This window comes from Perca fluviatilis, chromosome 18 (genome assembly GCF_010015445.1).
Source record: "Perca fluviatilis chromosome 18, GENO_Pfluv_1.0, whole genome shotgun sequence".
NCBI classification, from domain to species: Eukaryota; Metazoa; Chordata; class Actinopteri; order Perciformes; family Percidae; genus Perca; species Perca fluviatilis.
Window position 1 is genome coordinate 21,113,823 of NC_053129.1, and position 24,413 is coordinate 21,138,235.

A 24,413-nucleotide genomic window follows, 5' to 3' on the forward strand; every position below is an offset into this window, starting at 1 on the left:
AATAAAACTGAAAAGGGAAGAAAAAAGAAAAGAAATCGAAATGCAAATGTAAACCAAGTGAAGAATAGTAAAATTACTTACCTGTACGTTTAGTAGCTCATTCCTAAGCTTTACTTTGTCTGCAGAAAGCAGGTCTGTGTCTGGACAGCAAACAGACTCACACCTATTCAGCCAGCCTTTAATGGATGAACTCTCCTTTTCAAATCTGTGGATACAAAGGTGGCAATAAGAAAAATGTATTCAAATAAAATCAAAAAAATAAATTAGCAGCAACTTGTGATCTGAAAGTATACACATGCAATGAAACACACCCACCCACACCCATCACTGACAACCAGACTGATCACTGAAATACTTTTTACAACACATATTGAAAGAGCCCCCAGTGCTGTAAGTAATCCCTCAGTAAATACACTGGCTACAGCTACCATGAGACCAATACAGAAGAGTGAGAAACAATGGCTCCAGTCTATTGTCCAGGTCTATTATGTGATCAAAGACATAGACAAGAAAAGCATATTATTATAACTGAATGACGATGGCTGACTGGGGCACAGACAGATTAAGTCAAAGACAAAATCTTGTTCCTCTACATCACACTAAAATGAGGGAATGATTCAGGGAATAAAAGAGGAAACTGGCATAGAGATGAGGATTCAACATAAAGAGCACGTGCACAATAAAAAGGGGAAATAGCCATGTTTATACAATCACGATAAGAGATTTTTGTGACCACGGACCAAAGCTGACATAAATAATGTAATCAAAATTATTTTTGAGCAGTTTATGCTAAAAACATTTGTTTATGCAATGTGACAATCCCTGACATATACAAACACACATCTTCTAGGTGTTGTAGGGACACAAACACACACAGAGTCAGCCCAGCAAGGCATCACAGTAGCTTAAAAGCTAAAAAGGAATGCTCATATGTGGGTATTTACAGTAATGAAAAAACAAGGTGTGCAAGAAGCATGATGTTAAAGTATTATTTTTTTCACTAGTTTCTTTTGCTGGTGCCCAAATTTTCAAAAACAATTCACAAACAGGCACACATAACTGTTTACTGTGTACCTTTGCCACAGTGCAAGAAGGCTCTCTAATGTGGATTGCTTTTCTGTTGCCTTTTCCATAAACTCTCTCTGTTGCTTGTGGAGGTTAGCCACCTCTTCCTCCAGCTGGCTGCCCTCTCTAAGCCTCTTCATGGCCGCACACAAAGCCATCAGCCTGGGGTTCAGCTGCTCAACAGCCTGGCAGACCTCCTAGAGGAAACAGAAATGTACTTATGATCAGCTCTGCAACTCTCTCATAAATCCTACTAACAATGTGCTAAATTACAGAATACAGTGTCATAGAGGAAATTACAGCCTAACCTGAAAGGAAAAAGGTTGATTTAAAAATAAATTACGGTTCAGGTATGAAAAACAAAACTACAATATAAAAAAATAACACTTACTGGAGGTACACCCTCCAGATTCCTGAGGATTCAGTCAACGTTAAATTTCAAACAAATGATTCCATATAGCTATAGTGATGTCACATTAAGGCATTCTTTGTGTTTTTTATTACCACATGATCCTGCAGGCTTTTGTAGGTCTCACATGATGATGACCAGTATGTGACTGGACAGTCAAACTTCTCTTTAAGTTCACTCATTGCTTTCTTGACCTGATAATGACAAAAACCTTACTTATTCAAAAATGTATTTAACACTTGCATGCATTTAACACAATGTCTTAATTACAATTTCTGCACCAACTATTCCATTATGTGTTGCTGTATACCTGTTCAAGGTTATCGTTGTATCTCTGCCAGTAAGAGGCGCTCTGGTTGAGCTGTCCTCCCAGCTGCTCTGCTCTTCCCTTCAACTCTTCCCAGTAGTGCCTCATCTGTGCAAGTCGTGACCGAATACGTCCAGTCTCTCCAGGGGTCACACAACTCGACAGGGCCTCACAGTCTGCCTCCATGTGGGCCAGAGCTGCCCTTCTCTCCTCTAAACCTTCTGCCACAGCCTGTAGGGCATGCAACAGCAGAGGAATGCTAATCAGGAAAAGGCATGAGTTGGGAAAAATACAATAAACAAGACAAACTGAAAAACAGCAGGAGAAAAAGACTTGATAACACTTTGCCAATTATCTGTTTATTGGCTTGATACAGACAGTGTTGTGTTTTATCTATATTAATTCCTAAGTCTATCATAGATACATGTTGTGTCAAAAATAAAACTGACTGTACTGTTTCTGGAGGCAACAGTTTTCAAACTCACAACTAATCAAACGGCTGCCGCAGGACTTCTTAAGTCCTGTTATCCCAAATGTTTTTTGACATTCTTTTGCTCTAGACCTCCATAAGATTGACAAGGCTGAGGTATGGCAAGCCAAGATTATATTTTCTTCAATGTTATCAATTTATTTCCTGTATCCTCGTCTTTGCTGCAGCACTGACCCAATTTCTCCTCGGGGTTACATACATTTAAAAAAAAAAATCTTATTTCATCTTAATCTTAATAACCCTCAGGCCACACTAATACTGTACAGGCACTGCTACGGGCTAGACAGAAATTTTGACTAATTTTACTGGGAGCTACTGAAAAAAAATGTGTGGATAATGTATATATATTTGTGAATATCAGAAGATGATTAAAGAAGATGTGAATTTTTTTTTTTAGCTATGCTGTATGCAGTCAGTATTAAGGATAAAAAACAAGATAAAGAATTACATTTTTAAGAAAGAATGTGATACATGACATACATCCACTGTGCTGATGTGTTTGTCCAGAGGATCTAAGGAGGAGGCGGAGTTGACAGCCTCCAGCTCCTTCTCTTTCTCATTGATCCACAGAGAGAAGGCCTCTGATTCACTGCTAAAGCGCTCCCACCACATACACATCATCTCCAGGTGGACAAAACTGGAAAACACAAGATTAGACAAGAAACCATTTTGTAAAATATACTGTGTGCATATCTAGATGTACTGTAGGAATGAGAACAAACAAGCACACAAGTTTACCATTTAGCAATGGTTAAAATTGCCGCTTTACTTTATTTTTCCTCATCAACGTTGAAAATATGACTTAAGGTTGAGGAAGTTACAGTATACTTGAGATGAGGATGGGACATACTTCTTGTTGAGGTGATCTTGAAGTTGTGTGACTGCTTCTCTGGTGGACTGGGCCTGCTGTAGAAGAAGAGTCAGATTTTTCGGACCAAGCTGAATATCTGCTGCCTTCTCCAGGAGGAGATCTGCTCGCACAGAACACTCCTCAACCTTTGTGAGGAGCTCCTACAGGCAAGAAAAAAACAAAATATATTGTATGAGCAAATACAACACACACACACACACACACACACACACACACACACACACACACACACACACACACACCTTGTTTTGCTCCAGTTCAGTTTTCAGGCTGTCCAGGCTGTTAAAAATGAGTTCTTTGTGCAGCTCATTGTTGGTATTACTGATAAACCTCCAAACCGTTTCTCTTTCTGCTTCAAAGTTCTGCCAGGAGCTCAGAGTTGCCTTGAGATGACGAAGAAACAGCAGAATAATGTCAAAGTTTTATACGGAAAATACTACATGTACACAAAGAGTTGATGGGTATTGTAGTGCTTTAATTTAACTCTAGATTACCCCACTACTGTAAATTGTAACAAGGAACAACAAAATGCACCTTATATCACTGCATCAGCATCCTCTAGCATCAGTCGCTCTTTATTTTATTATTTACTACTGGTGTAATAGGGTCTGTCTAAAATAACAGTACACATACCAAGACAACAGACGCAAACAAAATTAACATACCACATAACAATCAATATCTGGGTTCAACATAGACCAATCAATGATCACTGCAGGGGTCCGTGTGGACACACACATGCAAACATTAGCACACTGACTGACACATGAGAAAAAAACAGGCTCGGTCTACCTGCAGGTTGTGTTCCTTTGCCCCAGATTTGTGGTCAACATCTCTGAAAGCTCCCTCCAGCTCCCGTAGAGACTGACTGAGCCCCTCCCCTTTCTGCAGCTGGCGGCAGTGGGCCACCAGAAGCTCCGCCTCTCTCCGGTTAGCATGCAGGCGCTTTAGGTGGTGCTGTAACAAACACATAGACAAGAAAATCAGATGACATATTTGCTTTCTGCAGAAAAATTACAACATAAGTGGAACACAATCCTGAAAAGCAGTGTTTTCCTTCCCTCCCTGGATGACATTTTCAAGCCTGTTTCACCTCTAATCCCAGGGCTGGACTCGCCATCTGGCATACCGGGCATTTTTCCACATTAAAATGGACAAACGACCACCAAAGTGCAAGGGAGGTGCAGAGAAATTACAGGAGAAAAAAATTAAGAATCTACAGGCGGATTCCTCAAAATGTGCCAAAATTTCTGACATGTTTGGGCTGTAGTAGCTGCTTCAACATCAGCATTACCTGAAGCCGAGGAGGAGAGGTGTTTGGCTATACAGAGAAGCAGAAACAGCATCATGACAGGGAAGAAGCCAAGGAGGACGAAAGTGACCATGACAGGGCCATGGGAGCGAGTGAGGAAAAGATGGAAGAGAGAGTAGATGACGATGTGGTAAGGAGTAGGCAAATTAAAAGGGACTCTAAAGGAGGGAGGCTGTGTGTGTGTGTGTGTGTGTGTGTGTGTGTGTGTGTGTGTGTGTGTGTGTGTGTGTGTGTGTGTGTGTGTGTGTGTGTGTGTGTGTGTGTGTGTGTGTGTGTGTGTGTGTGTCATAACGACCACAAGCAGTTTGGCTGTAACATTAAAGTTAGTGGCTGTCAGGTAACCTAACTGCTTAAGCTTACATTGAAAATGCTCACGGTTGGCCTGTTTGGTAGCTGAAAAGTCTGTGTGATCTATAACATCAGTGTTGATACAAGCATCAGTGTTCCTTGAATGGCTTAATTAGCTTCTCTTGTATTGGTGCTCTTTTCCAGGGCATATACTGTACTACTCTCAGCTTTAGTGTAGCTTTTGGGAAGGGTTATGGTTATTGTTATTGAAAATATGAATCTTACAATAGTTGAAATTAACAGTAAACTGTTTTTAAAGTTGCTAAGCCAATATTAAGCAAATAGTAATAATAACAATAATGGCAATATAAAATCAAATATCAATAATAAAAAATAAAAATACCATAAATATACAAATCATAACTCTAAGAATTAATTAATTATTTAAGTGTAAGATCAACAGATAAGTCTTGAGACCTCTCTTGAAGGATCCAAAACGATCACATGAACGCTCAACACTAGGCAACTCATATCATAGAATGCACGCATATTTTAAGAGGACTGTCTGCCGCCTGGGCCAAAAATGCCAGGGCCAATTTTTTGTCCCAGTCCAGCCCTGTCTAATCCAGAATATTACGCACACCATACCATGATGTCACAGGGTCCTAGAGTCCTAATGAACATCACTGGAGTAAGGTAAGAAGTTAAACCAATGGAGGTCAGCAAAATAAGTCTTTCAGGGGCTGTTAAGTTACTCTTTAAGTTGTGAGAAGCATCAATGTCTTTATTTTTCTCTATATCACTTAAACCAGACATAATCTGAACTAAAATGTATTTTTCCACAGGGACATAAAATTCATTTAAAAGACATTTGAATACTGGAATTGAAGAGGCTAGAGATGATTTGATTTGAACGCAGTATAATGTCTGTGCCTGCCTGTATTAATCAAATAATTTCCGTGTTATCAGATGTATCCTTTTGGTGTAAGCTTCTGTAAATCAAAATCTGAACACAGTTGACATCACCACTCTCCTGTCTCTGCACTACACACACCTGGTGAATAAGATAAAGTTGTTTGGCCTCCTCCAGGCACTCAGCATCCAGGATCCTGCTGGTCTGCTCCTCAGCCTCCCTTTGCACTCTCAGAACCTCCTCCAGAGCACCACACACCTCCTCCCTCAGCTCCTTGTACTGGAACATAGAAGAGCCCTCCTCACCCCACTGTGAATGAGGGAGGCAAAGCATCAAACAAAACGATTATGTTAAGAAAACACAGGAGAAAGACTTTTTTTTTTTAATTAAGAATGTCTTAGAATACCTGACAGAGTGAAGAAAAGAGTGCCCGCAGGTCAGTTGAGAGTTTGGCTAGGGCTGTTCTCTGTCTCTGGACCTCCAGTTCAGAGCTAACCTCAGACAGCCCAATAAGACGGCTCTTAAGCCACAACAGGCTCTCCTCTCGGGCATCTACTGCTTCCTGCAGTGCCTGGAAAGAGTGATAGCATGAAAAAGGGAATGCATGTTTACAGAGGATGAGTTGAATTATAACCTAATCTCTGTGCCTAAAGCAGCAAATATAAAGTGCTAGCCCACCTGAACAGCAACATCAACTTGCTCCTGATGGCTGGAATTTCTTTCTGTCTCTCGCAAAAGCCTCACCTGCCTCTTCTGAGAGGAGAGCCAATCAGAAAGCTCACAGAACCTAGAGAAAGGAACAACTACTCTGAAGTCTCTTCAGGGATGAAAATGTCAGACTTCAAGATGTTGGATATGCTGTAAGGAATTTGAGTTTTTTCGAGCTTTACCTCTCGTTCCACTCTTTCCATTTGTCAGAGTGATGCTCCAGTTGGAGGTGGGTGCTCTTGATTTGCTCTGTAACCTCCTCTACAGCAATCCTGGTGGAGTCTAGCGTTCGATGAGCCGCGTCATTGTCAGGCAAATTATGACACAGATCCTCCATGTTTCTAATCCTCTTCTCACACAAAGTCAGAGGTTTGCGTTCCCTGAAAAAAGTCTGGAGATAAGAGAAAAGGAAATGGTGAACTTAGGATGCTCCAGAATGATGACAAAGATTACATTTAGTGATTTTATCTTTCTCCTTCTCTCTCTCCTGGTTTAAAATGCTATACATTTCTACTAAATTCGAGGCTCACTCTGTGCTCTTTGATCACTCTCTCACTGGTACATGTGCCAGACAGGGCTTGCATTTCTCTGTCCAGCTCTGCTCTGCAGTCTTGTATGATCACAGCCACTCGACTCCGCTCCACCTCCACTTTCAGACGGAGCAGGTGAGACGGTACCTCGCCCTGGATGTCCTGTGGAAAAGAGAAGGGAAGACACAGAGCATAAGAGACATGGTAGATAAGATAGACTGTATAATATACACGAGTTTCAGTCTCATATTGTATCATCCCCGAAACTGTCAGAGACAAAATATCCTCCAGAGAGACCGCGAGTAAACACTGAGAGGGTTGCATTTTAATCTAACTAGTACAGGTTAATTGGAAACAGACTGGAGGGAACTATATCAAAGCCAAAGGTCTTCCTGGTTTAGTTAATGAAGTATCGTCTATGTGCCTCCAGAGATGTACGGTAATTAGTGAGAGTGTTAAAGCATTGTGACCCCTGACCTTCCAGTGTTTGTGCAGCCTGCGGACAGTTTCTTGCAGCCCCTGTTGCTCCTCCTGTGGTAGGATGTCAGTCAGCTCATCACATGCCTTCAAGAACACGCTCAGCAACCGCTGGTCCAGTTGGCCCAAAAAATCCTGTGCAGAAAAACATACAAGTTTATTTTGAGTTCTGTTTTGCTACTGATACTTATGCAGTATATCTGTTTGTCTTTGTAGTCAAGAGAAGTTTTAGCAGCCAGTATTCTTTTCTACAGATTAGCCGTACCCTTCATGTACGTCCTCTGTTTACATCAGAAGGTTACAGGTTTGATCTTACACTGTGTTTCTTCAGTAATTCCTCAGCGTCTCCAGTCTCTCTCAAGCAGCCCTGAGCTTTCTTCAGCACCCTCTCCAACTCTTGTCTTGATTCCTCAAACCTCCTCCTCAGGCAGTTGTTGGCCTCTTCCTGCCTTCTCCATTCCCCAACCTCCTTCAGCAAAGCCTGAGAGGATGGTAGGAAATGGTGATTGCGTGGTCTCTTCGGTAATGTAGTGTAATTACATTATCTGTCTTATGTCAAGCAAATGAATAATGAGACACACGACTAAGTCTAATCTGCACTGTTGCCTCCTGGGTGTTTTGATGTTCTTGTAATCTCATTAATATAATAAGCGTTGAGGGCAATGCAGTGTTTGTGTGGCATTCTGTTATGTGTTTGTTTAACACTAACCTGCGTTGAACCCTGTATTTCAGCCACTCTCTTTTGCAGCAGGGACAGGTCGAAGTTTCGGAGCACCTTACTGGTGGAGAGCGCCCTCTGCAGTGTGTTGTGATTCCTCTCAATCACTGACAGACAGCGTTTACAGCTTTGCTGCTGGTTTAACAAATCCTGAGGAAATTGTGGAAATGACAAATATGAAAGTGTGTTGTTAATGATACATTCAAATATATCATAATGTTTCTTATATATCAGTAATTCCCTTCCCCACCGACAGAACGGTTATAGTAAAAATATAAATATAATATCAATGGTAGAGATCAAATAGACACACAAGAGAGCAGATATAGTTATATTTGAATGTAGGTTTTTATTTTTATAGATTTTGCCATCATTCGTTTTGAATATAATAACATATTACCCCTCGACTTCAGTCACAAGTCACATAAGTGATCAGAAAGACTTTAATCTAACTGGTGGTTTTAATCTAAACCACTAACTGGATAGTAAAAATGTATGTGAATGTACATGAAATATCCATGGTATATGTCAATTGCACTGTAAAACTGATTGTGTCCAGAATGATGACTAAAACTACTAAAATAAGATCCTTGCTGTACAAAACACTTTTTTTTTTTTCTTTAACCAGTCAGGCTTCCACATGGTTTAGGTTCATTTAAGTTTAATCTGTTCATTGTCATCATATCTAACCTGCCACTTTTGTTTTTGCTGGGCCTGGGTCTGTGTGTCTTGGTCTCTGGCAGCAGAAGTGATGCGACTGGCCCGCTCCAGGGCTTGGTAAAAAGCAGTGATGTGTTTCTCCATCTCCTCCAACAGTGGCAGAAGGACATGACACTCCCTCACAAGGGAGGGACACCGCTCTCTCACCTGGAAACAAATAACAAACTGGGCCATTGAATAGTGACACAGAAAGTCAAACAATTTGCGATGAAGATATTAAAAAAGTCCCAAAGAGGATAAGATAACTGTGTTGATTTCAAAGAAAGACTTCAGGAAGATTTTGTACTACTTCTCATGTTTCTGACTTAAATGATACCTACCTTACTCAGCTGACTTTTGGCTGTTGCCATAGTTGCCATGACCCTGGCAGCCTCATCCTGTGGCGCATCCTTGGCAAGGAGCTGAGCACTGCGGGCAGCCAACTTGTATTGTGTCTCCATGGCAACAACCTTTTGCTTGGTATTCTGAGATGAGAGGTAGAGGCAAAGGGTCATTTTAGATGTCCTTAAGTTGAATGCAGTTTGATCTAAACTGAGTTTGGCAATAGAAAAACGTGTAACAAGGTTTTCTGCAGATCTGTTTTCAAAACAGCAGTGACATAAAGCTTTAAATAACTTTTCTTTTAAAGTTTAAGAGCTCAAGTTCACTAAACGTAACTGGGAAAGATGATGAAAACTAAATGGCTGACTAGACTTAGATGGTACACAATAATCACTGTTAACAAACAATAATTTGGGCTGATGTTGTGATGGTACCAACCTAAAACACACTTGTAGAAAATGTAATAGTATCAGCTGAAATAAAGAGAATCTCTGGTAATAAGTGCTTGGATTATTTTAGATTTATTCTAGTGCTATTTATGATAGAAAAACTGTCAGTTTGCTTTTCTCACCTCCACATCCTGCAGAAAGGCTCTAACGTTGAGGAAAGACACCTGGACTGGAACACTGAGCGTGGCCTCTGCTGTGTCCAGCAGCTCCTTGAGGGCTGACACAGCCTTTAGATGGTCTTTTCTCCACTTCTCCAGCTCATCTACATGGGCATACTGCAACGGAGGAAAGATAGTGCAAACATTAGGATTGATTTTTATCAAGAGATGTACCTTCCTCAGTTCTGGGTCAGATAGTACCAATAGTAACATTCAAAATAAAGTAATCAGCTAAAAACAATACATTGACTAAGAAATAGAATTTAATTAAATTATCTGACTGTATTTTAGTTGTATTTTTAGGATGATTTTGTTTGTTACTTGTTTGACTTGGAGGAAGAGGTCTCTCCATCGTCCATTCAGAAGAAGTAGCTGCTGCTTGAGATCAAGCGACACAGTCTCATCACACGTTTCAATGAGAAAATTCCCAGAGTCATTCATGGCTGCATGCTGATCTATCCAGTGGCTGAGATTCCTGAAAAACTCCTGGATGAGAAAGAGACTCATTAAAAAGACAGAAAGAGACAAAGACACAAGGAAATTAAGAGAAACAAAGAACAACACAAAGAATGAGTGTCAAAGAAAGAAACAAAGAAAGCTAATGAAAAAAGAGACAAAGAAAGGGATTCATAGAAAGAAACAAAGAAAGGACAATAAAAAATCTGGGGTAATTAGCTGTCTAATCCTTGGTGGGGATGTGAATCTGAGGTAACCATGGCAATGCGACAACCGGAATATCCTTAGTGGCTTGTTGTAAGTCAAGGAGATCATTTGATACTCGAGTGGAGACTGCTAATAGGATTCCACTTAGAAGACCAAATGCTTGAAATTGGGCTGACGTGGTTTTGATTGCTACTACTGTGAGGCATTGAATCCATCAAATAAATACATGTATGAAGGAACTTTTAATCTGTGCACAGAAAAAAGAAACTTTGAGTGTATGGTGGGGTTTCTTACGATATTAAAAGTTACTCTCATACCCGTTTTGTGTTTTCTGGCCGGCTCAGGGCTTCCTCTGCATCCTCCAGCCAGGCCTGTAAGCAGGCCACAGTAGAGCTATACCTCTCCCAGTTGGACAGCACCTCCTCCAGCATGCTCCTCACACTGCGCATTTCCATGGATAAACTCCTCCACTGTGTCACCACCTCCCGCATGAACCTGCGCACTCCCATCTCACCCTCGTCCACTGGAGCAGAAATAAATCAACAATGTCAGCAATAGTAATACTTCTACTACCAGTACTTCTGCTAAAACTGCTGCTACTATTATTATATCTGTTGCTGCAGTTGCTGCTAACAATACTAGTCACACTAAAACAGTATAAACAGGAGACTTCATAAACATACTTATCTTCAATATTAAAACATTGATTAAATTGCTTGTCAATTTATATGGATTTTGTCTGGAGTTTAAGTGAGACTATGCACTATCAAACAACACAATCTTGCTCAATTTGATACACTTTGGTTTTGCAGCCACAGCCTTACTTGGTCTGGTATCACAGGGGGCACATGGTGGCTAATGTAAGCTAATGTTTAGATAGGTATTTTCATGTATCTGTTATTATTACATCAGTTTGATGACTTGTGTACTCTAGTCTAGTCTAGTTTTACATTTTAGCATTTACATATACTATTATATAATTGTCACTTGACGCTGTTCAGGAAAAGTTACATAGCCTTGCTTTGAGGCACAGGACATATGGTACCCATATTTATAGAAAGACCAGACAAAGAGCACATAAAGACTGATGGAGCTACATGCCTTTGCAGACAATCCTCTGACCTCAAAAACTCTCACTACAGGGAGATGTATTATCTTTGCTTGTGTTCCATTTCATTGGTACAAATGCTCAGGTCTCAAAACTCCTGTACCACAAACTATTCTCAGCCAGTGTGGGGCAGATAAATGACTCCACCAAATTAAATTATCCAGTTTCAAATACACATTAATCACATGCCTTTAAATAGCAGATCATTACATATCAATCCCCTTATCATCCTCTCCTGCCTCAGTTTGTTATAACCTCAAAATGGCCCTTTAAAAAGATCCGAATGATCTCTCATCCAGCCAATCAGAGCCGAGGGTGTTAACTACATGCAAGGCACATTGAGGACGATGACTTCATTTGTGGGGTCGACCAATCAAGCCTCAGATGTCCTGATTTCTCACCATACTTCACTTTTCCGCTCTGCATACCCTAAAGGAGCACAACCCTGAAACTTAATGAAACCAACAAGCTAGCTCAGTTTGCGCCCAGAGACCTGCAGAAGTGGAGCAGCCCCTAACTAGCAAATGGGGTCGTATTCCCCACTGAGAGCTGGGAGTGGAGGAACCTCATTTAGCTGTAGCCTGCAGACTCTTCCCTTCTACCAAGCTGTAAAACCAGACAGGGGCAGACTGAGCTGCTAGAATAGAAAGCCTCACTGGTTATTGAGCTGTTGACAAGGGAGGATAAAGTTAAGATATGTGTACAATGTTGAGATATTTAGGGCCACTCAATTTTAGTTAAAAGCATCATCCAAAGGAAAAACATATGTACATAAAAACATACATCATGTACCTGATCCAGGGAGGTTATTGTGTAGATTACATATCAAATCATACATTTGATATATGTATACATTTAAATTTTTCACCTGAGCTGTCAGCATTGACATAGGCCTCAGCAGACAGTTTCAGAGACTGGAACAATGCCTCGAAATTTTCAAAGAAATGTTGCTTCTCCACAAATGCCTGATGAAGACAGAATTAAATGGGAAACTATTACCACGTTAGGAGACAATGCTTACAGTAACATAATAATGGCTATACAGCATTAAATGTAGTAGTCATACACTATGTAGCAGGAATTATTTGTTAAATCCTTAGGACTTTTATCCAATAATATCCTAAAATTAAACAATAGAGTAAAATACTTTTCTTAAGTTTCAAGATCTGCATAGGAACCCTAAAGATTCAATTAACATTTCAGCACATCATTTACAGAGTGAAACAAAGCCTGAGCTTACAACATAGTTGTGGAGCATCAGTTCCACGGACTCTTGTCGGCTGTATTTTATGATCCAGGATTTGAGCTTGGACTCGGCTAGAGTGAGGAAGCCCTGCATGTGGTGTTTGTTCTCCTGGAATTCCATTCTACACAAGTGGATGCTAGAAGATGTAGAGACAAAGTTCATCCTAAAAAAGACAAAGTTTACAAACGATATCAGACCTACAGCTTGACCCTCACATTCTGTTTCTCCTCCGAAAAGCAAAATGTGAAATCATGCCAAGTGAGCTCGTTAATATCAGACTTCCAAGAGAGATTGGCAGGTATCTTTATTACCTCTCAGCCATGTCTTGGAGCTGGTCTGGGGGAACAGGGACTCCATCAACACTTCTGTCTTTATGGATCCTCTGAAATACCTGCTGGTGACTTTCCAGGCTCTTCAACACATCCTGCACAGTGTACATGTAAATACATACAGCACATGAACACATAAAAACAAAGAAATACATGTAAAGACTGAAGAAAAATAGGTTTCTGATCAGAGCATTTGATAACAAATAGAAAAAAACTGTGCATTCAGTATTAGGAGCAATGTACTGCTCCTAATACTGAATTTACTTTTGACTAAAATATAAACTGAACAAAGCCACCGCTTTGTCCAGCGCCAAGTTGTCCTTTGTTTCAGCATTTTGCCTCTCCTGTCTACGGCTCCATGCTAACCTTGTGCTGCTCCAGAGCCCTGTGCACAGTGGTAGCTGTCACATCGTGTGCCTGATGGACGATGATCTCTTGTCGCAGGGCTCCTTCAGCCTCATGCAGCCACGCCCCCACCATATCCAGAGGAGCCGGCAGAGACCTGTCCAGCTGCAGATGCCAGTTCAAGAGCTGAAATAAGAAACACAGTTGAGGAGACAGAGAAACACTATGAGCAGATTGGTTATTGTTACCCTGGAACTCTAAAAAACACATGCAACCATGACATCCTTGGTTCAAATCTGTCTGGAAACATTTGAAGAGGTTGAATGTCCTGCCTGCTTCTCTCACCATATTAGAGACTCTTTCCCAGGCCTGTTTGACCAGAGCCTGATCCACAGTCAGCATCCCATCCTTCTGAGTGGACTGCAAAGCTACATCCACCTGCTTCCTCCTCATTTCCAACTGGACATGCAGACTCTTGAACAACTAAAAAGAAAGAAGAAATGAAATCTGTTCATAACTCAAAAATATTCAAGTTACAGTATACAGACGTGCACAGATGTGCTCTCTCTCATGGGTCACACCTTCTTCCCATTGGTATCCAATCAGAACCTCATTAAAATCTGTGGCCTACTGTCTCTGAATGATGAATCCTCTTTCTGGCTTTTCATTCTCAGACTCTCTGAATAATGTGCAAATAAAATGGGGGTATCCCACATGCTGCTGAATATGGAAAGTATCCTGAGGCTTGGTGGAATAAGCCAGATTGACTGAAAATATGACGGCTGCCGTCTTATCCCCACAGTGTAATGCCACTGATTAAGCTAATAATAGGAGCGCCTGTGCCCAGTGTGCCCAGTTTAAACTGCCCCCCCACCACACACACACACACACACACACACACACACACACACACACACACACACACACACACACTAACCTGGTACTGTTGAGTGAGATTGCCCTCAGTCTCCTGAGCCTGTATTGCATCTCTCTCCAGCTGGTTGAGCCACATTTTGAGCTCCCTCAGGCTCTTTCGCTGCTCTCTCTAGGAGGCCGGGATGGGTGAGAGGTGGTGGGGTGAACAACGGGTGGAAATATGGTTGTGGAAATTGGAAAGAGCAACGGGGAAATGAAAAACAAATTAAAAAAAGAGAGGATGGAAGAATGTAAGTGATAGGGTAAAACAGAAAGATGGAGAGAAAAGGAGATTAACCAAATAAATGTTTGAGGGATTGATGAAAGGAAGAGGGTGAAAGAGAGGCATGTACTGTTAAACATGTGTTCTCCTAATCCTCTGTGTCTCCCTGTAGGACAAAACGTCAAAAAACCCACAGCTGCCAAAAACACTCAACTTAAACAGGGTACTTTGTCTGAGACCCCCTACTAACATTTCATTGGATTTTGAGTAACCATGACGATAATACTATGCTGCTCAAAAGCTTGTGAGATTGTCTATTCAGTTTGAGAGCTGTTCATTCTCAGTCTATTCAGTTTAATCACTTCACATTAGCTCCTGTAAGAATATCAAACTTTATTCTTTAGGACAGCGTTAAAATAAATTAAGCTTATTCCAAATGGAAGCAGACTTTTATCTGTTACATTGTACTCAACTTCTGCAAATCTTTTTACAACCAGTGTTTCAGTTGCTATTTATTTTTATAAAACAACACTTTTGTTGTTTTTTGTGAAAACACAAGGGCCAATTGACCTTCATTCAATAAAAGAGAATGTTCAGGACAAACATTAGCGTGTAAGCAAGAACTGTCAACAAAGAACACAACAACCACCAAAAGCCTAGTCAGTGTTGTAAGACAACAAAACACAGTGCAACACTGAAAGCAAATGGTTAGCGTGGCTTTAAAGCACATCAATGTTCCTGCCACTGTTAACCTTAAAAACAGGCAACCTCTATTCACAAGCTTTCCATCAAATACGCTGTATCAATGCACACTGCCAATGCCAGAGGCTTTCATTGTCATGCTAATGGAACCAGAAGCCATAGCGGGAGGTAACGTTAATAAATGGTAATAGCACGTCTTATTATACTGGACTTCTCTTTTGTTATCATGGCTCAGAAACCCTGCGGCAGGAATATGACATCAGGTAAGATAAAGAGCCAATATTAGCACATAGGCTCTATTTTGACATGATAAAACAATGTTTAATCTCACCCATACACTGTACAGTAGACAGTGATACTTTAATCCAATAGTAGAGCCTGAAAAATAAGCATTAATCATATTAATATGGAAACTATGAATGTGCATGGGTGCTAATTGCATTGAGCTGCGAAAAATGATGGAAAACCTGCCCCTGGGACCTTTAAGTTACTCTATAACCTACCTCCAACATTTCCTCTATATCCCGAGGAGCAAGACATTGCTGTAGGACAGAGGCCAGCACAACAACCACAGGAAAGCAGTCACAACACAAAAACACCAGAGAGACAAAGACAAGGAGAGAAATGTGCAACAAGAAAAGACATAAAATAGGCAACACACTGCCAGACCTGAGTAACATAACAAGTAAAATTACTGTTTGTTTTAATCTACTTTGTATAGCAGATTGGTGGTGGTTACTGCATCAGAAAATTTTAGAAAGAATTAAGTAATCATAAATTATGGTAATTCACTTCCTGTAATTGCTCTGACTTGTACCGAACTTGGCCATGAAAAAAGCCTCACCCACCTTGCCCTTGCATAGATTAAAACAAGCATTCAAGTTTAAACAGTGTTTAGAAGGACCCAGCTGTGCACACAACACTAACTAAACATGCCATCTATGTATATTCCATGGCTGAAGTTTGACACACTAACTGTGACATCTAAAGAGAAAGACAAAACACACAGGATGCAGAATAAGAGAAGACAATGAATGACGTATCCAGGCTGAAATAAATCTGAGCTGGTTACCTCTTCTTCTGGCTGTCCGTCTGAGTCGCTCTGCTTTCGCTCAGGATGATGCTTCAGGAACTGGGCTACGTATGTCATAATGGATTTCTCATCTGGCTTGTCTACATCAACATCTAAGGAGGTAACCACATTAATATAATTAAGTAAGTTATATCAAGTCGAGGCAAGCTGATCATTCTTCCACAGTTTCTCTCAAACAGAAAAATAACTGGAATTGAAAAGAATGTTTGACTGACATCTATTCAGAAACGGACAACCACCTTAAATGAAAACAACCTTCAGCACTTCAGATTAGTGTCCAAGTTTTGTTTGGATGCTGAATCTCATGGCCTAATGGAACTCAATTATATTGATGTCAAGCTTGATTTGTTAGAGTTCATTCTGAAGGGCAGGCATGAAGGGGCACAGCTGGTGTTTGGAAGTGACACTGAGGTGCACATCTGATGCTGTGATAGATGCCCACTATTGTATTTCAGTATTCTTGAGAAAACACTGTTCTATATGATGAAAAGCTACAGATTTAAATGATATGTAAGACAAGTCATTTCTTATTAATTGAGTGAGTAACACAAAGTGCACATTGTTTTCTATTAAAGATAATATAGCCAAGAGAAAAAGAAAAGGTAATACAGAGGCAAATGACTGTAGAATTAATTTGATCCCATAATGTTGTAGATATGTGGTTAGTTGCTCTGTTTAGTTTTCATCAATATAATGACAAAGTCACAAAAAAGTACAAAATGTAATTTACCCTCTGGGTCGAGAAGTTGTGGAACACCCAGCTCTGTCTCAGCCAATAAGAAGGCTTCCTGCAGATTTTCTTGGTTGGGCCTCCCCCATACATGCTCCATGTCAACAAGATTGGGCCGAAGGGCATGGATAACTGCAAAGAATGCTAACCCTGTGCGCCAACTGGGGCCAAAGTCCTTCACCTCAATGCCCAGACGTCTACAAAGAACAGAGCAAAAGCAGAAAGAAATTTTTTTTCACTGTTAATGGTGTGGGGCATTTTGCGTTTGGCTTTGAAGAGCAATACAATTTGTAAAGGAGACTACATACTTGGTGGCTGTCTGCTGGACCCATCTTAGAAGTGCCTTTCTGGCTCCGCCCTGCATAGGTGGGAGGGGTTTTCTTTTGACAGGTGGGCTGGTGGTTTCAGTGCTGCTGGTGGAGCTGTCCAGTGAAGAAGTGCTGCTGGACAAAGCCTGAAGTGCTGGTAGGCTACAAGTCAGCTCCTCAATCTGAAAAGAGCAGGAAACCAGGAAATAAATCAGGCCACCATACTGACATATTTACCATTTACTCAATAATAATTTTTTGAAAAGCTTTATCATTGTATGCAGCTGACATCCCTCAGTGATACACAGCTCTTATGAATACATAGATATTTGTCATCATTATGTATTTGCTTGAAAGACCAGTTTCCCACTGCTCATGATTAAGCTTTATTTATCAAAGAGTTGTTCCAATGAGCAGCTTAACACTGGAAGACTTGAGTTGAAATCTTGTTTAAGGGCAACTTAATAGATTTGAGGAGATCTGACTTTACTTAAGGCAAATTACAGAATTTACATTTTAGAGGTCTGCACTCTCTGAATGCTCTTCTATTTTTATTTAGTTTTTTGGTGATCCATATAATGTTGAATATAATATGTAACTATGATTGTACAGAATAGCAATTTAGTTGAAAAATATGACATATTTACCAACCCAGAACCTTTCATGTGTGAAAACAAAATAAAAAAACATGTGTATGACTTTGGACAACAATTACAAAATATTTTAGCTGGTCAGGTTGAAGATTTATTGCTATGCACACATAATCTAGTTCTCAGTTTCTCCTCTCTACTGCCAGCAAACTGAGGCTGCTCACAACTCAGAAAATCCATAAACATCAGTGTGAAATGAAATACATCAAAATGTCAGTAAGTGAATAATAAGTACATTTTCCACTGTTGTACATTTCCTTTATTTAATATCCTTATGTTTGCTGGAATAGCAGACATCTCTATGTGCTGATGTTGCTAAGAGACTGTAGCGTTGTGATCAAGTTCTTGTTGATCTGTTCATGTCTGAAATGCCTGAGGTAGCAACTGCGCGTTTTCAGTGGAGATGCTTTGGAAGATTGATTTTCCCATCTTAAATTTCTTAAATTTAATTTGTTCAAATTGCTTAATAAATATTTATATATTATAAAATAAATATTTTAAGCATCCTGCTTTCCTACTAAGTACTGCCAGTTTACAACATGAAACTGATTTTTGCATATTTCTTATTGGATTTATTGGTTTAATGGTGTGCTACTAATATGTAGGACCATATTGGCAGCCATGTTGTTATCAATTTGAAGTCCTGTGGTGATTTGATGACATGATTGATTTAGACATCCACAACACTGAAACTTATTTAGCACTAACTTTCTTCTCCGTGTTTTGTCTCTCCTTGTTTTGCTTTGTTTCTTTCATTTTAAAATATCCTGAAATATGCACATTGCATTTATGTAAATTAACTAAAGGCAATGTTACCTGGAAATAGAGGATGATGGTCCACATCAACCCCAATACAATTGATGGCCGTCCATCAACAATGTCTGTGGAGTTGATGTTCACAAGCTTGATCTGTGTCAAAACATAATATTCCGTATTTTAATATCTCATAACAGGACCTAATAATTCCAGATTGCAATCAATTCCAGTTTATCTGCTTACATTTGTTTATAATCTCATTCATATGGATTAAATTCACACAATTTCCCTCAATCTGGTAGCCCTGGTCTCGTACATATGTCTACACAAAATGAACAATATACAGTATGAGCATAATTCTCTGCACTACTGGAAGCAGATAATGCTGACCCTATCTATTGCATGTCCTGAACAAACCAGTGCAGTAACGTTATGAATACTGACCGGAGATCCTCTGTAGGCAGACTGGAAGGCAGATAAGAAATGAGGAAGAGAGAGAAAGTGATTAAGGGGAGGACGCCTCATTGACTGTGAGATAGCAGATACCGTAGCATCACTGAGGTGAGAGAATTTGAGTGGTTGGCTGAGAGGAGAGATCTATCACCACACACAGGCAACAGGGATTATATCCAGCAGAGATGGACAGAGAGAGAGTGATACAGGGAGAGAGAGAGGGGCAAGAAAAGGGAGAAAGAGAGGGCTGTATCTACTGATATGATGAAGTATTCTATATGATCACACAGAGGGTAATATTACTGTTATAGGTCATCATATGGTAATACAAGCCACTCCGTATATGTGAACAAGCATGGAGGAAGAGATTGGGGGCAGGCTAGGGCAGGGTGGGGTAAGTGTTGGATAGTGGCTGATAAGAATACATGCAATACACAGTTTCATATTAGAAAACACAGCAGGTCATCCTGACAACTCAACGCAGTGGTGTGAAGCTGGAATGGTTAATGGAAGTGTTTTGTGTTTTGACCACAGACACCAGCATAAAAAAACACATGTAACCACCATACAGTAGTAGTGGCATTGGAACTACTGTATTATTATTATTATTATCATTATTATTATTATTATTATTCATAAACAGTTTTGATAATCAATTGTTTAAGTCATTTATAAAGCTAAAATGTAAACCATTTGCTGGTTCGAGCTTCTCAAAAGTGCACATTTGCTGGTTTTCTTGGTTTTATATCATTATAAAGTTAATATCTTTGGGTTGGGGGGCATTAGTCAGACAACGCAAGTGATTTAAAGACGGTGATGGGATTTTTTTCCCTATCTCCTTAGATTTTAAGGTTTAATAGATTCATTTAAAAAACAAAACAAATCCACAGATTCATCGACAAAGTAAATAATTGTTAGTTGCTTACCTAGTTGAAATTACAGCTATGGATTTGAAACTCCCGGTTAAATACATATACTGTATTAAAGGTTTTCAACAGTTTACCAGTATAATTGATGAAATGGTAAACATCATAATGCCACTGTACATTCAACAATGTTTTCTATGATACAGACACAAGAGAGGAACATGCATCAGGCATTAAAGCAAGATGTAAATATGGTCTAGACATACATCCGATTTACACACAGAGTATATTTACATTTAGTTTTCTACACACATAGACTTGTCATAGACACAGCAAAGTGCCCACTGACGTCTCATCTCCAGACTGCAGATTACTGGTGTAGGATTTACGGTTTTAACCCTGTCACACTTGAGGAAGACAAATCAATGTCCCTGCAGACACCAGCTCATACTTATGGCTTTATTTATGTATATCCATGGACGAGCTGATTGAAGCTTTGAGAATGCTTTACTAATCTCACGAAGGGGCAGTTGATGCAGTTAGATTTGTATATCCATTTCAGCATTTTTGGATGTAATTCTGTCAATGAAGCTGCGAAAAGGAAGGAAAACTGGAGTACTAATATCATAAAGTGCAAGTGATGTGGTATGACGAGCAAGTATGGTGGATCAGTTTTATTGATAGAATTGGTAAAGTCATAGTTCAATAATATATAATAATATATACACTTTTTCTGATAATTTATAGGGCAGCCAAACAAATAAATCAATACCAATTTCAGCAGAATATAATAAAGCCTGTATTTGAATTTTATTTTCTCTATTTATTTACCCAACAAAATCTTTGCAGGCATGTTAAGACAGAGCATACTGGTTTGGGGATAAATGAGGGATGTGGGAAGGTGGAGAGAGTAAGAGGAGAGGACGAAGGGGATACAGGTCACACAAGGTCAGGATTCAATGTTTGCACCCACAAGGCAACAGCTGAGCAGGGAGAAGAGCAGGAGGGGCAAAACAGAGAAAAACATAAAAAGAAGGCCCTGAACTTTTACCTTCCTACCCTCAAGGAAGTTGAGAGCTGTACCGATGTTGGTGACCCAGTGGATCCTCTTTAGCTTCTTGCCTGGCTCACATGGCTGGAAGGAAAAAGGAGAACAATAGAGATGGAAAAAAAAAGAAATAGAGAAATAGAGAGGGAAATAAATAGATAAAATAAAACAGTGCAATTGAAAAGAAGAAAAGGTATATAGCACAAGCGTGGGAATGACGGCGGAGGAGCGCACACTTATTTTCTCATTTATTCTTTTTAATTGTATTTGTGTTTGCTGATAAAGTGAGAAAGAACAAGAGGTCCAATCAGAGCTGTGTTTTATAATAAACAGCCAGATCAATAGGACATAGACAGCTTAGACCTAAGGCAATATTGGCCAAGTAAAATCCTCAAACTGTGTATGTGGGAATGTCTTTGTCTGTGTTTGTGAACTATGATCTGTCCTTGTTAATCTGGGCTTTTCTGTTCAATTCAAACATCCTAATAAAAGCCGATCAATGAGCATTTCCATGTAATTGGGGCTCAGTTCACATGGACTGCATTACGCTCTTTTGAGATTTGTCAAAAACACTGACCGTTATTATGTAAAGAAAAAACAACCAAAAATAAACAACAATTAAAAAATGACTGAATCTCTCTGTTATTTGACCAGCCTGATCCTTGTTATATCAATTTAAGTTAACATTTAATCCAGAAAGATCAGAGGATATGAAGTGTTTGAAGTCTGTGTTCAAATCACATGCTGTAGAAATGACCATGAGACTTACCAGTTTTTGTCCAGAGAGGATTTCCAGCAGGGCCAGCAGCATCACGCCATCCTTGATGTCCTCAAAGAGGTCTGTCACCACCAGAGGCGGAACACGCTACAGAGAGAACAAGTATACCCAAGAGACTTTATTGTAAACTGATTTTGATTTCTGTTAAAACAAGCACACATAGAAATGATGTAATGCCTGCTGGAATGCAAAGATTTGGCTTTTGACATTGAAAACGGAATGAGAATGAGTAAAATTTCCCAATTTATCTATGAACAATTTTTTTGGTGTGCAAGAGACATTTCTAAATACAGTAGGTGCCCTGGCATAATTAGATACATAAATTCACTGTTTAAATGAACGTTGCATGCTATAAACTCATACAATGGTTGCTCTGTTTTCTTGGAATGCAAAAACCTGGGATTTAAGCCTTAATAGCTCTTGCAATGTACATGAAACTATGAGGCAAGAAGGGGTTTTTCTCAATATTATCCTACTCTTAGTGGCATAGCCACATAAATAAACGAAAATACAATAAATATATTATACTGTAATACTTTAACTTCAACTTGTGAAACGTGGATGAAGGAAATCCTCGTAAAAAAAAAGAATATGTACTTGAAGCCCCCAAAAGAGTTTGGCTGTGCCAAGTATTACTGACAGCTAGAGTCAGCCATAAGCAGAGGCTCAGCAGGATCTGAATGGGGTCTTCAAATCCTAAAATATGCTGATGATTTCAAACTGTATCCTCTTCATTGACTTCCTTCCTGACCTGACACAGACTTCTAGACTCTGGGAAATCCACATATCTCTGTTTTTTGCCGGCACCACATCAAGGATTTCTCTTAAAGTACAGTCACATGCTGGGGCTGAGGAGAGGTTTAGAGGGGGGAAAGCATTCAGACGAGCGAGCCATTCACAGGGAGATTAGTGGCAAAGAGAGTGAAGGAGAAAGAGAGAAATGGCAGAAGCAGAGATGTGAGCACAAGTGTGTCTATGTTAGCACGTGCAAGTGGAGTGTGTTGAGAGAGAGAAAAATATACAACCCCCAACATCGTGGATACGCAAGAGGGGTATAATTGAGTAGAAAGAGTGGCAGTGAGAAAAATTATAGAAGGCAAAAAGAGAAGGGACACCACCCTCCCGTCTTTCAAAATTAATTAGCAAATACAGTAGCTCTTCTCGCTAATTCCCCTTCAAATGTCATTTCATGGCTTTGGATATTAGAATATTCAGACAACACTTGTGCCCCTATCATAAACTGACAGAAGAAACACTTACAAAGACCCCTTCAAAGGGGTAGATTATACCATGAGCTAATTGAAGTTAAATTTACCTATTTGTTCATTATAATCCCAAAGCTAATGAGGAAGTTTCTGACTAATTACAAAATAAGAAAGTAATATCCATTTCTTATGCTCAGCCACATGAGCTAAAAAAATAAATCAAGGTCTTAATGAGCTAATTACATATGAGTGTCTGGGCCATAATTGATTATGAGAAGAGGAGTTTCAGGATGTGGGTCTGTCTGTGCTCTCATGTTATTCCCCTGGTACACTTGATTCAGGGGATTCCAAAAGATCAACAGCATAAAAGAGAGAGGGTGGGGCAGAAACAAAGAGAAGACTGAGGGGTTTCATTTTAAATGGCAATGCATCCAGTTTGAAGGAACAATTGACATCAGATACCTACTGTCCAAATCTTTTAAAGTTGAAGTTATTTGCGAGCTTCTGAAAGGGCATTATATGTGCTTAAAAGCAACAACGTGAATAACTTTTAGAATCACAGTAAGTTGCATTATACTTTGGAAAATTCACGCATGAACTTATAGCACAGGATGAATGTCTCTTTAAAATACTTCTGGCTGTTACAAAGAAAGTCATAACATGGAAATGCAAAATGGAAATGCAAAAAAGGATAACTGGACTGTAATTGTCAATAAAATACACATACCATGCACCATGATGTGCCGGGTTTGAATTTAGTGTGCATGGAGTATGTCATCCACTCAATCCACCTCTTCCCCCACTAAAGAAAGAAGGGGGAGCAGGGAAGAGGAGTGGGGCGCTTTACTTTACCGCTGCTGTAATCTCTAAGAACACTTGGTTCACTGATTACTGTACTAAAACTGTTTGCCTGGAAAATGCCTGATGACGATGAGACCCCAGCCGCTCACACCGGTCACTTGGTAATTAAGCTTTAACCTCCTCAGAAAGGATTTGTCAAAATGGAAACTTGGGAGCCGCTCACTGAATTCTCCCCCCTTGTCACTCCACTGTAGTGCAGGGTGCATCTGTGCAACAACAAGCCTGATACTTACATGAGAATCAAAATTCTACCATTCTGAGCAAAATTCAAACAATATCCTCTTATATAATATATATGTAATAGCGAGGTCTAAAAAACATCACCCTCTATTTAAATGAAAGAAACAACCTGTAAAAAGTACTGCCCTGCTGCTCTCTTACAGTTTATACCTTTGGTC

At 39.8% G+C, this 24,413-nt stretch overlaps 1 protein-coding gene across 11 annotated transcripts in view; it reads right to left on the reverse strand.

The window, feature by feature from the left end:
• Positions 1-24,413, reverse strand: part of syne1a (spectrin repeat containing, nuclear envelope 1a) — a 142,421-nt gene that overhangs the window by 101,431 nt on the left and 16,577 nt on the right. For 10 of the 11 annotated variants that reach the window (XR_005636822.1, XR_005636821.1, XM_039780927.1 and 7 more), the window contains exons 3-37: positions 21,941-22,036; positions 21,175-21,258; positions 19,249-19,269; positions 18,865-18,957; positions 17,399-17,580; positions 17,091-17,287; positions 16,340-16,452; positions 15,771-15,809; positions 14,365-14,472; positions 13,773-13,910; positions 13,449-13,613; positions 13,065-13,177; positions 12,748-12,916; positions 12,376-12,472; positions 10,717-10,922; positions 10,058-10,222; positions 9,701-9,853; positions 9,129-9,272; positions 8,779-8,955; positions 8,080-8,238; positions 7,687-7,851; positions 7,371-7,505; positions 6,894-7,055; positions 6,546-6,754; positions 6,334-6,442; positions 6,062-6,226; positions 5,797-5,964; positions 3,935-4,099; positions 3,385-3,525; positions 3,122-3,282; positions 2,752-2,908; positions 1,785-2,012; positions 1,570-1,668; positions 1,075-1,262; positions 82-205 (exon numbers count right to left, since the gene is read on the reverse strand). Coding sequence is in view for 9 of the 11 variants with exons in the window: in XM_039780927.1 (XP_039636861.1) it covers positions 82-205; positions 1,075-1,262; positions 1,570-1,668; positions 1,785-2,012; positions 2,752-2,908; positions 3,122-3,282; positions 3,385-3,525; positions 3,935-4,099; positions 5,797-5,964; positions 6,062-6,226; positions 6,334-6,442; positions 6,546-6,754; positions 6,894-7,055; positions 7,371-7,505; positions 7,687-7,851; positions 8,080-8,238; positions 8,779-8,955; positions 9,129-9,272; positions 9,701-9,853; positions 10,058-10,222; positions 10,717-10,922; positions 12,376-12,472; positions 12,748-12,916; positions 13,065-13,177; positions 13,449-13,613; positions 13,773-13,910; positions 14,365-14,472; positions 15,771-15,809; positions 16,340-16,452; positions 17,091-17,287; positions 17,399-17,580; positions 18,865-18,957; positions 19,249-19,269; positions 21,175-21,258; positions 21,941-22,036 (4,995 nt within the window). In the remaining 2 variants the exon portion in view is untranslated. The remainder of the gene's footprint in view (positions 1-81; positions 206-1,074; positions 1,263-1,569; positions 1,669-1,784; positions 2,013-2,751; positions 2,909-3,121; positions 3,283-3,384; positions 3,526-3,934; positions 4,100-5,796; positions 5,965-6,061; positions 6,227-6,333; positions 6,443-6,545; positions 6,755-6,893; positions 7,056-7,370; positions 7,506-7,686; positions 7,852-8,079; positions 8,239-8,778; positions 8,956-9,128; positions 9,273-9,700; positions 9,854-10,057; positions 10,223-10,716; positions 10,923-12,375; positions 12,473-12,747; positions 12,917-13,064; positions 13,178-13,448; positions 13,614-13,772; positions 13,911-14,364; positions 14,473-15,770; positions 15,810-16,339; positions 16,453-17,090; positions 17,288-17,398; positions 17,581-18,864; positions 18,958-19,248; positions 19,270-21,174; positions 21,259-21,940; positions 22,037-24,413) is intronic. The other variant, XM_039780923.1, reaches the window with a different exon arrangement.